We start from the raw sequence: 12194 nt of genomic DNA, 5'->3' as shown, positions 1-12194 counted from the left end.
TTGAAAATCCTTTTAGTGCTTTGAGATTTTTTTATCATGCAAAGGATTGCAGAGCACAGTGACTGCCCAGTGAAGACATATTCAATGACACTAGTGGAGGTTGAATTAGCCATAAAGAATACAATATCAGATATTCACAGTTACCACCCAGAATTAGAGAAAAGAATTGAAGAACTTGGTGAAGTTATGGGACACCGCACAGAAAGTGAAAATATAACCATAGAGTCATACTTGGATCGAATATTCGAGAAAAAACTCATAGAATTTGGAGAGGAACAAGTGAAGCAAAGAGTCCAGGAATTCGATAATGAATTAAAGGAGTACTTCATAAAGGAAGAAAAAAGACTTCTTTCTGTCCCAAGAAGAAATATATTCAGAATTAGAAAGGAAGAATTCACAGACATAATTATTGAAGGATGCAAAGCACTAAAGAGAGGAGATGTAATAGGGAGTAGTCTATTCTCATCACCCATGTTGTACGATGCATATTTATTTGCTAGCTCACAGCAGACACCACTTGAATTCTTGGCTTACGTCCATTATACCCACGCCTTAAAGGGAAAGACAGTAGATGCAGTTAAAGCATATACTAAGCAGAAATACAGCAGTGGAATGTACAAGATAGAAATGTATGAGAACAGGGGAATGTTTGCTGAATTATATCAGTACATCCGGGCAGGAATGTACTCAGATGCATTGAAATTCATTGAATCCCACAAGAACTTCTTTTCCGTTATTTCAAATAATTTCCATTCTTCAATTATCTCATGGATGTGCTCAATGGGATTCATACATGAAGAGAGAAAATATACAATGGAATGGGAAGATGTACCCAGCACAAAAGGTGACCCATTTAAGCTACTTTTCTACAGATTATTCACTGGGAATACAGAATGTGTTCAGTCCGTTATAACGACAATTGAAGACTTCTTGTGGTACCATATTCTTGTCATGAAAACCATAACTGCCTGTGGTATAAAGAAGAGAGCAAATACGTCTTTGGAAATATTTAAGATGCTGGAGGGTTCTGTCACTGCACCTCGTCTGCTGCAGACTGCACTTATGCTGAAACAATGGAAGGAGGCAATGAGACTCCTGCAAGATGACACCTTCAAGGCGGGTGAGATGCTCTTCATTTCTCATGCAATCTCACAGAAGATTCGAGAAGAAAGTCCCTTTGTATATCCAATTAAAAGAGAGCTGGCTGATACAATGCCAGCTGAATGTACAGAACTATTCATTAAGGCCGTGCAAGGTGTCACTTCTCTCTTTTTGAGAGCACAAGATAAACTGTCTGTTGTGAACCTGGCAGCACCTTTCATTTCTGCTGAATGGTTGGAGGATTTAGTTGCAGAGGTGTTCATTGCCTCAGAGGACTATGCTGTCCTTGGGGACGTAGATGCATCCGGAAGGAGACAGACACCGACCATCCAGGAGCACATTGATGTTTCGTGGCAAGGGGTGGTGCAAAGAGTGGCTGAGTACTACACCCACAGTGGAGACCTTTTGAAGGCCCTGAAGATATCTTATATCGCAGGGAGTGCTAAGACCCTGGAAATCTTAACGGAAATTCTTGTGCACAAGATAGAGACAAAGGAGTACACGCAAGATGACTTAGAGCCAATCATAAAGCACTTCAATAATGAGCTGATTAACTTCCTGTGGGATATCTTGCTGATTGGTGCATCCAGAGAGAATGCCATCAACCTCATACGGCGGGCAGGCTTAGTCCCAGAGAACAACGCATCAGATGTCTTAAGAAAGGTCAGGGAAATTCAGAATTTAACTCCCCTTATAAAGAGTGTTATACCTGCTGCCTTAGTAATTACAGCACAGCGCCTTGGGGAGTACCCAACCCCAGAGAACCAAGATCCTGCAAAAGCACTTCTTTTGCTGGCTGGTGCCTTGGAGATGGACAAAGAAATAATGCATGATATTGTCACTAGCATAGCACAACTCCTATAATAAACTGATTTCACCTTGATATATATCGATTAAATCACTGTATATTCATAGTCTCCCATGTATTTTCAGTTATTTTCACACTGGGATAATTTTCACCCTAAATTATTCCCTAGTAATTTACATTCTAGATGATAATTAAATAATAACCAAATTCACCAAGACCCCACATATATATAACCATATCCCACCAGATTCACACATATATTCAAATTCGAATAGAAATATGTTAATATAAAATAGTATCCTATATAACCCTATTTCCAAATAGATCCATTTTTTATGATTTTCACTCTGTCTGTACCCATGGGAATTAAATAATTTAACAACAAATACTTTTTTATTTAATGCTAAAACACGTAGTACTAGGGATTGTACTGCTGCTGAGTGTCTGGGGAGAAAATGAAAAGACACCAGAACTCACAGAACCAGAAAATGCACAAATAGAAGCAGAATGCCCCCATGGGTGCACTGAAATATTCAAAAGTATTTTCATTCAGACAGATATGGATAAGGCAAAAGAAGAAATTGAGAAGAATCAAGGCCCATGCAAGTACTTCTATAAGTGGTTTATCTCCACGTATGTTGACTTTGATATAAGAACTGGTGTTGAGTCACTTTGGAAATCATTGAATTCAACTTGCAGCACAAGAAATCTTGCCTACTTAGTGTATGCCACTAAAATGCACAGAAAACAGAATATTATTGGAACAGAAGAAGAGACAGCATATTACTACAGACTAGTAGCAGAAGAAGTCTTCAAGAATTTCTTCAAGAAAAGGATCATTCTATTTGCAAAGTGGAAGTTCAGCAACTTACAGAAGGAAGGTGAAAATGCAAAAATAATTAAGTTCATAAAGACATTAAAGAACAGTGGAGATGCAGGGGCAGCAGAGAATCTTCTGTCTCTTATAAGGATAGGTCATGTTGAACTGGAACATCACGTGGATTTCCTTAAGGAGTGTGCTAGGAAGGGAAGTTTTGATGCAATGGGTATCCTAGGGAATATGTACTACTATGGATGGGGAGTGAAACCAAGTAAAATAACTGCCAGGCACTACTTTGCAGAAGGTGCCCGTGGGAATGACCCTGATTGCCTGAATGGCTTAGGGATGATTAGCCTAGATGAAGGTGATATCTATGAAGGAAAAGCATACTTGGAGAGGGCTTCAGCAATTGGCTCACAGGAAGCAGACTATAACCTGTATAAGATGTATGCTGGGTCTAATACGTTCATTGGGGAAGTGCATTTAATGAAGGCTGCAAAACAAGATGGATATTTGCCTGCTGTATTCACATACGCAGAGAAATCATGGAAGAAAAAGGAAATTAAAAAAGCCGTTATTTCACAGTATAAAAGTATAGCTGTATATCATGACCAAGTATTAGCCCTGGAGAAAGAAGCAGTTGAAATGTGCAAGAAACACAAAAATACTGAAGCATTCTATCTCTCCTTGTTGATCAGTGACTTAGGCCCAAAGACAAGCTGCGAGAATGCAATGTACATCCTGAAGAACAGGATCATTAAAATCCCAGGAAAAAGAACATTCCTTGGGAGACTACTGACTGCAAGGACTGAGAAAAATAAAGCACCTGAGAAAGTCCCAGATGAAGAGCACCCCATAAAGGAAGAGACACAGGATGCAGCAGCTACTGTGAATAATCTCGTGCATGAAAGTGAAAATGAACCTGAAAATTCCAATAACGGAAAGATAAAACCTGAAAATTCCAATAACGGAAAAACAAAAATCACAGTAGAATCAATAGGGAAAATAGCAGGAGCAGATATGCTGTATATCCTGCTGAATAAAAGACTGGCAGAGTCAAATAATAGCAGTGCTGCCATAGATCTGGGTCACGCATACTTCCATGGGAGAGGCGTAAAGAAGGACTTAGGCAAGGCATTCTCCAGATATTATTCATCTTCCCTTATGGAGAGTGCAGAGGGAGACTATCTCACAGGATGGATGTACGAGATGGGATGTGGAGTAGCCAGGAATTACGACCTAGCAAAAAGATTCTACAGTCAGATGTATGAGAAGGAGGAAAGTGCCTATGTAATATACTGGGTACTTATGATAAGAGTCTTCTTCAAAGAGAATCTTGCCAAGATAATTTCACTCCTGGTGGTATCTGCTTCAGTTTGTTTAGGATGGGTGACCATTCCGCAGGCACTTGTCTTCCTGAATAGAAGAAAGACAGTTTCACCTGCAGCACCTGCAGTAGCACCAAGTACATAGGAAATATGAATAAATAGTTATTTTGTAGGTACCATTAGGATATCTAGTCTAATTTCACTTGAACCTGAAATGTACGTTAATTATTTCATTAGTTAATTTAAGATCTCTTTGAAGATCTAGTCTAATTTCACAATATAATTATATTTCTACCTGAAAATACGTTATATCCAGTATATTACATTAAACCTAACAGATTTAACTGCATATATACATGAGTTCAGAGTATGGAGTAATTGAACACTCCAGAAGCAAATAAATTTCTCAAAGATAGAATATTAAGGATATCTCTGGTCTAGTGACTAAATATACTTAAGTATCCCATATTATTAGTGTAGTACCCAAGTCCATGAATATTCTGGCTCTATAGCAGGATAGACCAATTATAAACAGAAATAAGTTAGTGATATTTTCACTTAAATATTCACGTAAAATGAGCTGTAACTGATAAAATATTTTATCATATTCTATATAATTGATATTCAGGTGACATTAATCTAAGAAATCACCTTATTCCGGGTACTTTTGAGATTTTCTTGCATTTCTGAAACAAAGTGTTTTATGCAGTAATTGGATACTTATTTGTTTTATTTTAGTTTTTTCTCATCCCCGGTATGGATAGCGAAGAGCAGAGATACGCAGCTGTGCACAGCGAAAAATATTCAGACAAACCATACGGACACCACCCCCGTAAAGACGGTTTGTATGAGAATAAAAGGGCCCCATTCAAAGGCCAGCTCCGAACAGACCCAAAGAAAGCAGATGCGGATAAAAAGAAAAAGAAGAAAAGAGAAGATGCTCCACCAGAAAAAGAAGAGACAGAAATAATTCTTCCTCCAAAGAGGGAAAAGAAAGGGTTTCAGCTTATCTTGCAAGATGGTTCTGAGCTCACATCTCAGATCATCCTGGAAGAATTCAAAAAACACCAGATTCTAGTAGACGCACCTGCCACAGAAGTATCCGCAAAGGAAAAAGAAGCATCCAGTGAGACACAGGCATCTTCTGAGGAAGTGTCACAGAAGAAAATTCTTGAAGAGGCAGCACCAGAGAAGAAAGTTCCAGAAGAGAAAATTCCAGAGGAAAAGGCTCCTGTTCAGATGAGTGACATGGAGGCAATTAGACTGCAGATCCAGAAGCAAATGGAAGAGAGAGAGAAGAATTCTCTTTTGGAGAAGGCTGCCACCCAGAAAGAATCTCAACAAGAAAAGACAACAGTCACTGAGAAAGCAGAGAAGCAACAGGAGCAGACTATTATTAAAAGTGCCCCAGTTAAGACACCCTCAGAGAGTGAAAATAAGTCAGTCCCAAAGGAAGTAATCATCAGCACAGAAGAACTCCAGAGAAGCATCAACCTAAAAAGTGGTGACTCCGTATGGAATAACACTGGGCACACAGACCAAATGAGAAAGAACATCTTCAGTGGACTAGCAAAGGCAATCACAAAGCCAAGCTCAGCACCAAAGACAGCAAAAAAGACACCAGTTGCCCCAGTGGAAACACCAACTGAAAAGACCAGAACTGGAAGAAGAGATGCACGCCCAGAGACTGAACCCCAAAGAACCACAGGACGAACAAAAGCACCAGTTGAAGCAGAAGTAAAGGAGACTGTCAAACCAGAGTTCATAAAGCAGAAGACTACAAGAACTGAAGTGGCATCGCCTAAGACAGAAGTATCATCGCCTAAGACTGAAACTCCAAAAGCTGAAGCAGTTATAAAAACTGAAGCATCGCCTAAGACAGAAGAAAAAGAACCAGCAGGAGTAGAGATAAATGCACCTCTGCCAATTATATACGGAAAGGAATTCTTGTGGTCTTTGCAGGCAGTTGGTGAAAGTGTCCCGTGCTCCTTGGATAAGGCCCTTCTTGCACGGACACTTGGGTCTGCCCGAAGGAAGAAGGAATTTAAAACATTCCGGGCTGGAAGTGGCTTTAAGGAGACAAGGAAGAATGCCCTGCCTGTGACAGTCTTTGATAAGATCGAGACGTACGTGGCTGAGTTTAATCTCTCCCTGAACCAAGTCTGCCAGAATAATATCGAGGCAGTTGCACAGCGTATTCTTTCCATTAAGGTACCAAATGAAGAGGCAATGGTAGCCTTGGGAACAGCCTTCTTCAACAGAGCCATGCAGGAACAGGCTTACACTAGCGTATACGCTGCCTTATTGGAGCGACTGGAGAAGACATTCCGTGCTGCAACTGAAGACCCTAAGGCAAAGGGAATATTCAGGCAGACAGTCATTCATTTGGCAAAGGAAGACTTCCTGGCACCCCGTACATGGGCATCTGACGAGACTGAATCTGGCCCCCAGAGACTCACAGCAGACGAACTCTCAAAGCGTGTCTTGGAGATCAGCAGCAACAAAGACAAAGAATATGCTCGTATGGGAGTAAAGAAAAGAGCCCTTACGATCACAAGATTTGCCGTTGAGATGTACATGCAGCAGGTCCTTAATGATGCAGCCATGCACAGCTCAGTGCACGCCATCATACAGGAGCGTACACCAGAGAACCTGGAGAAGGTCTGCTACATTCTCAAGCACGCAGGTGTCCGGTTGGATGTGCCTGCAGGCAGGGAGTACGTGGATATATACATCTCTTGGTTGAAGGAGACAGCTGCTGGGCTGAGTATCCGTTACAAATTCTTGGTTGAGGATATTGTGGCTCTCAGGGCACACGGGTGGACAGAAAAGGCACAGGCAGAAGAAGATGACGGTTGGCGCAGTAGTAAGACAAAGGAGAAGAAGAAGTACACACAGACATTCAAGAAGGACGGCCCACAGAAACCGCTTAAAGTGGCAGAGTACATTGATGCACACATGGACGAGTGCAGGGACATGGAGACAGCCACAGTCAGTACCCTCAAGAGACGAGACAGACCCTTCCCCACAGGAGAAGAGGCCAGGCGTCTTTCTGTTGAATATTCCGGCGTAAGTGCCGTATTCCTTGCTGTCCTAGTGAAGATTACAATTGAAGGGTACGGGGAAGTGCTTGAGAATGGACTGGGCCTCCTGCGAGAGTGGACACGCGTGACGCAGCCTACAGAACAGAAGAGGGAAGAGGTAATTGAGTATATAGAGGAGATCATGCCTGACCTAATGGATGATTCACCCAAAGCGCCAGAGCACTTTGAGGCAGTCAAGAAGATTCTGCAAAAATAAACTTTCTTGGAATACGCGCCTGCTGGGTACTTTTTCTTGGATTTTCTGCACTAAATTGCATATTTCTTCTGGTGAAATTCATTTTGAGTTTGCAAAAGAACCAGAGGACTCACTTGCTATGGATTAATGTAGCTGTGCATCTGCTGGAGTGTTCATTGTATGTGGATTCCCCTGGTTTATGCCCACATATTCAGCTTGTTCTTGGTTATATTTTATTCTAATCTAGCACATTTTATATCTCTCCACTGATGAGACTTGCACTGTATGCATATCTATAGTAGAGGATGCTTATTCTCTTGTAGTTCTACTGGATATTATCGATCCATTGTGAAGTCCTTTTGTATGGAAATATATTTTCGTAAATATTTTTATCCCCTGCAATGGGCAGAAACGAATTTTCAAAACAGTTAAGAGCCATGACGTACTCTGAAGTAGAGAACACACTTTCAGACAAGAAGATGCAGGTGCTGAGAATGAGAAATAACGTAAAAGGAGAAGAATACAAAAACACTTCTGAATGGATCACCACCAAGAAGGACATTGCAAGATGCTTGGGTGTCTTGACAGAGAAAAAGAGACAGGAGATCAGAGAAGAGTGCGAGAGAGATAATAAGCCACTTCCAAAGTTCTTCACAAAGAAGCTCCCAAGAGCCCAAAGAGTAAACATTCCAAAGGCAACCCTTGAGAGATACAGACAGAACAAACACCAGCTAAGAAGAAAGATTGTTGTCTTTACTCCATAAATTATACGGCGTATTTGGACAGCTGCAAGGAATAAACGTGCTTTTAATTAATTTATACAAAAGTATTTTTGCATCTCATGAAATTATTCTTACACTGCGCACTGCTGTGCTTCTGGAGTGTTCTGGCAAGCACCAAGCATGAACCAATTTACAGAAGTAATGCAAGCTTATACAGGCCGTATATTGACAGAGTCACTGGCAGGGTTGTCTTTGGGACCTTGCAGGGCGGCTGCAGTGTCATTTCCACAGGAAATGACGCAGGTGTCCATTTGACTCAAAGTGCTGAGAATTCATACGGCAGCATAACGGCAAGAAAACCCATCTCAGGAAGTAATTGGAAGCTGGATGTACATGCAACAGTGAAAAAGGGTGCAAAAGGCATGGGTATCTGGGTTATGAAGGACTTTGAAGGAGGATCTCTCTTTGGAGGAAGTGAACAGTTTAACGGAATTCTTGTATTTTTGGCTTTACAGAAGAACTCTCTAACAGACATATACCCATCAATTGGAGTGGCCACAGGATACGGAAATGCGCCTGTAGTGCACTTCCAGAAGAAGATTAAAATGGTTGATGATATAATGATTAGTTTGCGCCTGGTGGACAGTACGCTCTCTGTGTTCTACGGGGGAAGAAACCTTAAGGTAGAATTAATAGATGAAATGCACAGAATATCCATTGATGACAACAGTTTTGTAAGCATATCCGGACAAGTTCTCACAGAAAATGGTGACATCAACATAAAGACAGCTTCTTTCTTTAAGATGCACATCCCAAAGAGAAGAGGATTTCAGGAAGATGAAATCCCAAAGACAAAGTCAAAAACCACATGGCTCTTACTGGGTGCACTATGCCTGGCTGTCTTGTGCTACTTGTATACGCAAAGGTCTGCAAAACCAAAGCACAAGGGTATCCTGCAGAAATAATCAAAGATAAAAGTGCATTTTCACATATTCACTCTTCTTATAACGGCAAGAAATCAAAAATATCTGTAGTCTAATTTCAGTTATTTTTTAACTGACTCTCCATAAATATGCAGAGTAAGCATGCATCAGATCCCATGCAGGACCAGATTAAATAAAGGACATCCTTGGAGTATAACGTATTTTCCTTGAATTTCAACTAGTCACTTTTTCCTGGTGCAAAGGCACTAGTGCATTTATTTCATCTCTTATGGTACTTTTAATTAGGCAGGAGTAAGTATAAGTAGTTTATTTCTTCCATACTCAGTATTAATCTATATCTAGATCTATAGTATGAGTTTATTCCACACTTCATAATCAGTTTATTTATCTTTTAACTGAAATTTCTAGAGATATTTTATATCTTGAGTTTATCTTGATTATCTCACAGGATGGCTGCCTTTCTATTCAATTCCTTCCCATTATGGATGAACTTGTTCTTTGTCATCCGTACGTCTTCCAGTGTCTCAAAGTCCTTTGCCTTCACTACACCATGGGATGCATCTGCTGTGGATATAACCACATTTCCCTTCTTCCCAAGTGATAAAACCCTTCCATGCACTGTATCCCCAGGTGAAAATAATTCACTCAATTTTGCATCATCCTTTATCCCGTACAGTGCATCTTCTCTATGCAAAACTGCAGAAACTTCTATTGATTTTATCCCATCTATGGCTATTATACGTAATAATACGTGACCATATGCTATGAATTCTACAATGCAAGTGGCTGTACTATTTACATACGGCCTAATAATACGCGGTATATACTTACTTTCACCCGGAAAAGCCATTTCTTAATGAAAAATTTCATTATAAAAATGAAAGTACAAGCACCAACATACACGATGCCAAATATGCCTGTCAAAGATATAGTGGAATGTCTGTCAGAGAGTGGATTTAATATCTTGGCTGCAGATATAACACACCCAAATACAGCTTATATAACCCGATTATATGAAGGAATTCTAGGGATATTCCTGGAGCACAGGATACCAGAGAACTTAGATGAATCTACTTCTCTGATTCTTGTATACATTCATATGAAGAAGTTTGTGGAGAGGATAGGGATGGGAACCTTCTTTCTAATGGACATAATTAAGCCAGAGGCAGGCAGAACTGTAAAGATACTCAGTGGGATAGTTAATTTCGCACTTTTCAAGGAGAGCAAGAGACACCTTCTTACAAATATATACAGGAAGAGGGAAGAAATTGAAATGATCATTGAAGAGACAGAGAGGCACATAGAGAAAAGTGAGCAGGTTCTCTCACAGAAAAGAGAAGAAAAGGGTCAGTCACTCAGGCAGATAAAGAGTATTCTGAAGGACATAGCAGAGAAAGAGGCAGAAATCATAAATTACCACAGGATACAGCAAGCAATGGCAATAGAAACAGAAGAAATCTCAAAGGAACAGCAGAAATTAAATGAGTCCATCAGCATGGAGAAGTGTGAAATAATGAATATCTCGCAGGAAATCACAAAACTCCAAGCAAAAATAGTCAAGAACCCAGAACAACTCAAAGAATTACTGATTGCCATGAAGAGTCAACTGTCAGATGAAGCAGAAATATTAAAGGAATACGAGAAGAGAATTTCAATGTTGCACAATACAATAAATATGTTTCAGAAGGTGACAGAAGACTTAAAGTCCCTGATGTGTGTTGTCTCTTTGGTTGGGGAGTACAGCAGGAAATACTCAGAGACAGAACTGCAACTGAAGAGACTCCAGAATGAAAATGGTTCACTGGAGGTGGAAAATAAGTCAAAACATGCGAAAAAGCTCTTATTGGAGAAGAAGATAGGATACATTGTGGAGAAGATGGCCAGCCTAACAGCAGAAGATGCAGTCAGAATGGATGGATTAAGGAAAGAATTTGAAGCCCTCAGGGAGAAACACGTGAAAATATCCGAGCAAAGAGAACACGCACAGCAACTGATTCAGCAAAATAATGAAGAGATAAAGAATCTTGAGAAGGAAATTATCGAGCTAGAGTCAGCACATCAGTCCAGGCTGTCTTCCATATACAATGGTCTTGTGCAGCAGAAGAACTTTCTCTCCGGGTACGGGGAAGATATTCAGAAGGTCTTCAGTGGAGAATACGTTCTGTAGGATAAATATCCAGGTGAAAATACTTGAGGGAATATCCTGTTGAAAGTACGTCTTAAATACACGGTATTTTATCCTTGTGTATACTTATGTCTCAGACTAAGTGTGCTTTGATTAAATTAATCCTGTCATTTTTATGTTTATCTTGTGGTTATATTTAGTCTAGTGCCTTAATGGAGCAGACTTTCTCAACGTATATCTCTCTGTGTGTCTTCTGACTAATTCACTTATATTACTATTTCTTCTCTCTGTCTATCTCGTGTCTAGTTCTCTTTCTTTATGTTTTAAATTCCTTTGTCTTTTTATCTTAAAATTCTCTTAAATTATTAACCCATTCATAATATCATGAAGACTTTTAATTATATGTCAAATTTCATCAAAAAATATCCTGTCATAATAGTACTGTAGAAGTGCATTATTTAGTCATATACACAACAAAAAGTAAGTTTAAATCAGATATTTATTGAACAAACTATCTCCGGGGGCAGTTAACCTTTTCCCTTTCCTACAGACACCTGCAAGAGACACTTTCACAGAAGAAATTCACCTGCATTATTGTGGGATATTTTTCCTTCTGGTGGCAGTGCTTGATGAAGCCACATAAGTAATTCCCTTTGAGGTTCCATGCGAGGCACATCCGCACTTCATTTTCCTTCCTGGTGGCACGGGTATCCTAGAGGGTACTACTTCTTTATTTCTCTGAGCATCCTTGCGTTCTGTGCAAATATGTGTCTTTTCCTCAGAAGAAGGCTCTTCATCAATCTGTTCACTCTCCAGTATCTCCTCAGATGAGAGATCCCTTTCACCCAGACCCTCCGAATATACACTCATTTTCGCTCTTTTCCCTCTTCCTGAAGTGGCCATTTTCCTTCGCATTTTCTTCTCGAAGGATTCATTGCTAATATGCAATGGCTCTTTCACATTCCGCACCTGCATGCTTATCTCCATTTCCACAATTCTCTCTCGAATGTACTTTCCTATAAGAGTGAGTTCCTTCTGAACTGGCTGCTTCATAGGCTCAACTAAAA

The 12194-nt window shown here is 40.1% G+C and overlaps 8 protein-coding genes across 8 annotated transcripts; 6 read left to right on the top strand and 2 right to left on the bottom strand.

Moving 5' to 3' along the window:
• Window positions 1–36: 36 nt before the first annotated feature.
• Window positions 37–1965, top strand: NESG_02086 (uncharacterized protein; the record flags this gene model as incomplete). Its single annotated transcript, XM_053049699.1, has 1 exon — window positions 37–1965. One exon carries the CDS (start codon window positions 37–39, stop codon window positions 1963–1965), a length of 1929 nt encoding a protein of 642 aa, XP_052903870.1.
• A 344-nt stretch (window positions 1966–2309) lies between these two features.
• Window positions 2310–4202, top strand: NESG_02085 (uncharacterized protein; the record flags this gene model as incomplete). Its single annotated transcript, XM_053049698.1, has 1 exon — window positions 2310–4202. The coding sequence occupies one exon, from the start codon at window positions 2310–2312 to the stop codon at window positions 4200–4202; it is 1893 nt and encodes a 630-aa protein (XP_052903869.1).
• A 611-nt stretch (window positions 4203–4813) lies between these two features.
• On the top strand, window positions 4814–7357 carry NESG_02084 (uncharacterized protein; the record flags this gene model as incomplete). The annotated part of the gene is made up of 1 exon (XM_053049697.1): window positions 4814–7357. The coding sequence occupies one exon, from the start codon at window positions 4814–4816 to the stop codon at window positions 7355–7357; it is 2544 nt and encodes an 847-aa protein (XP_052903868.1).
• Window positions 7358–7737: 380 nt separating this feature from the next.
• Window positions 7738–8100, top strand: NESG_02083 (uncharacterized protein; the record flags this gene model as incomplete). Its single annotated transcript, XM_053049696.1, has 1 exon — window positions 7738–8100. The coding sequence occupies one exon, from the start codon at window positions 7738–7740 to the stop codon at window positions 8098–8100; it is 363 nt and encodes a 120-aa protein (XP_052903867.1).
• Window positions 8101–8177: 77 nt separating this feature from the next.
• On the top strand, window positions 8178–9023 carry NESG_02082 (uncharacterized protein; the record flags this gene model as incomplete). The annotated part of the gene is made up of 1 exon (XM_053049695.1): window positions 8178–9023. The coding sequence occupies one exon, from the start codon at window positions 8178–8180 to the stop codon at window positions 9021–9023; it is 846 nt and encodes a 281-aa protein (XP_052903866.1).
• Window positions 9024–9444: 421 nt separating this feature from the next.
• Window positions 9445–9852, bottom strand: NESG_02081 (uncharacterized protein; the record flags this gene model as incomplete). Its single annotated transcript, XM_053049694.1, has 1 exon — window positions 9445–9852. One exon carries the CDS (start codon window positions 9850–9852, stop codon window positions 9445–9447), a length of 408 nt encoding a protein of 135 aa, XP_052903865.1.
• A 6-nt stretch (window positions 9853–9858) lies between these two features.
• On the top strand, window positions 9859–11169 carry NESG_02080 (uncharacterized protein; the record flags this gene model as incomplete). The annotated part of the gene is made up of 1 exon (XM_053049693.1): window positions 9859–11169. One exon carries the CDS (start codon window positions 9859–9861, stop codon window positions 11167–11169), a length of 1311 nt encoding a protein of 436 aa, XP_052903864.1.
• A 549-nt stretch (window positions 11170–11718) lies between these two features.
• NESG_02079 (uncharacterized protein) lies at window positions 11719–12180 on the bottom strand (the record flags this gene model as incomplete). Its single annotated transcript, XM_053049692.1, has 1 exon — window positions 11719–12180. The coding sequence occupies one exon, from the start codon at window positions 12178–12180 to the stop codon at window positions 11719–11721; it is 462 nt and encodes a 153-aa protein (XP_052903863.1).
• Between the last annotated feature and the right edge of the window lie 14 nt (window positions 12181–12194).

Source organism: Nematocida ausubeli (genome assembly GCF_000738915.1).
Source record: "Nematocida ausubeli strain ERTm6 chromosome Unknown supercont2.5, whole genome shotgun sequence".
Taxonomy (NCBI): Eukaryota; Fungi; Microsporidia; genus Nematocida; species Nematocida ausubeli.
Note: the sequence above shows the minus strand (reverse complement) of the source record. Positions and strands in the feature narration are given on the sequence as shown.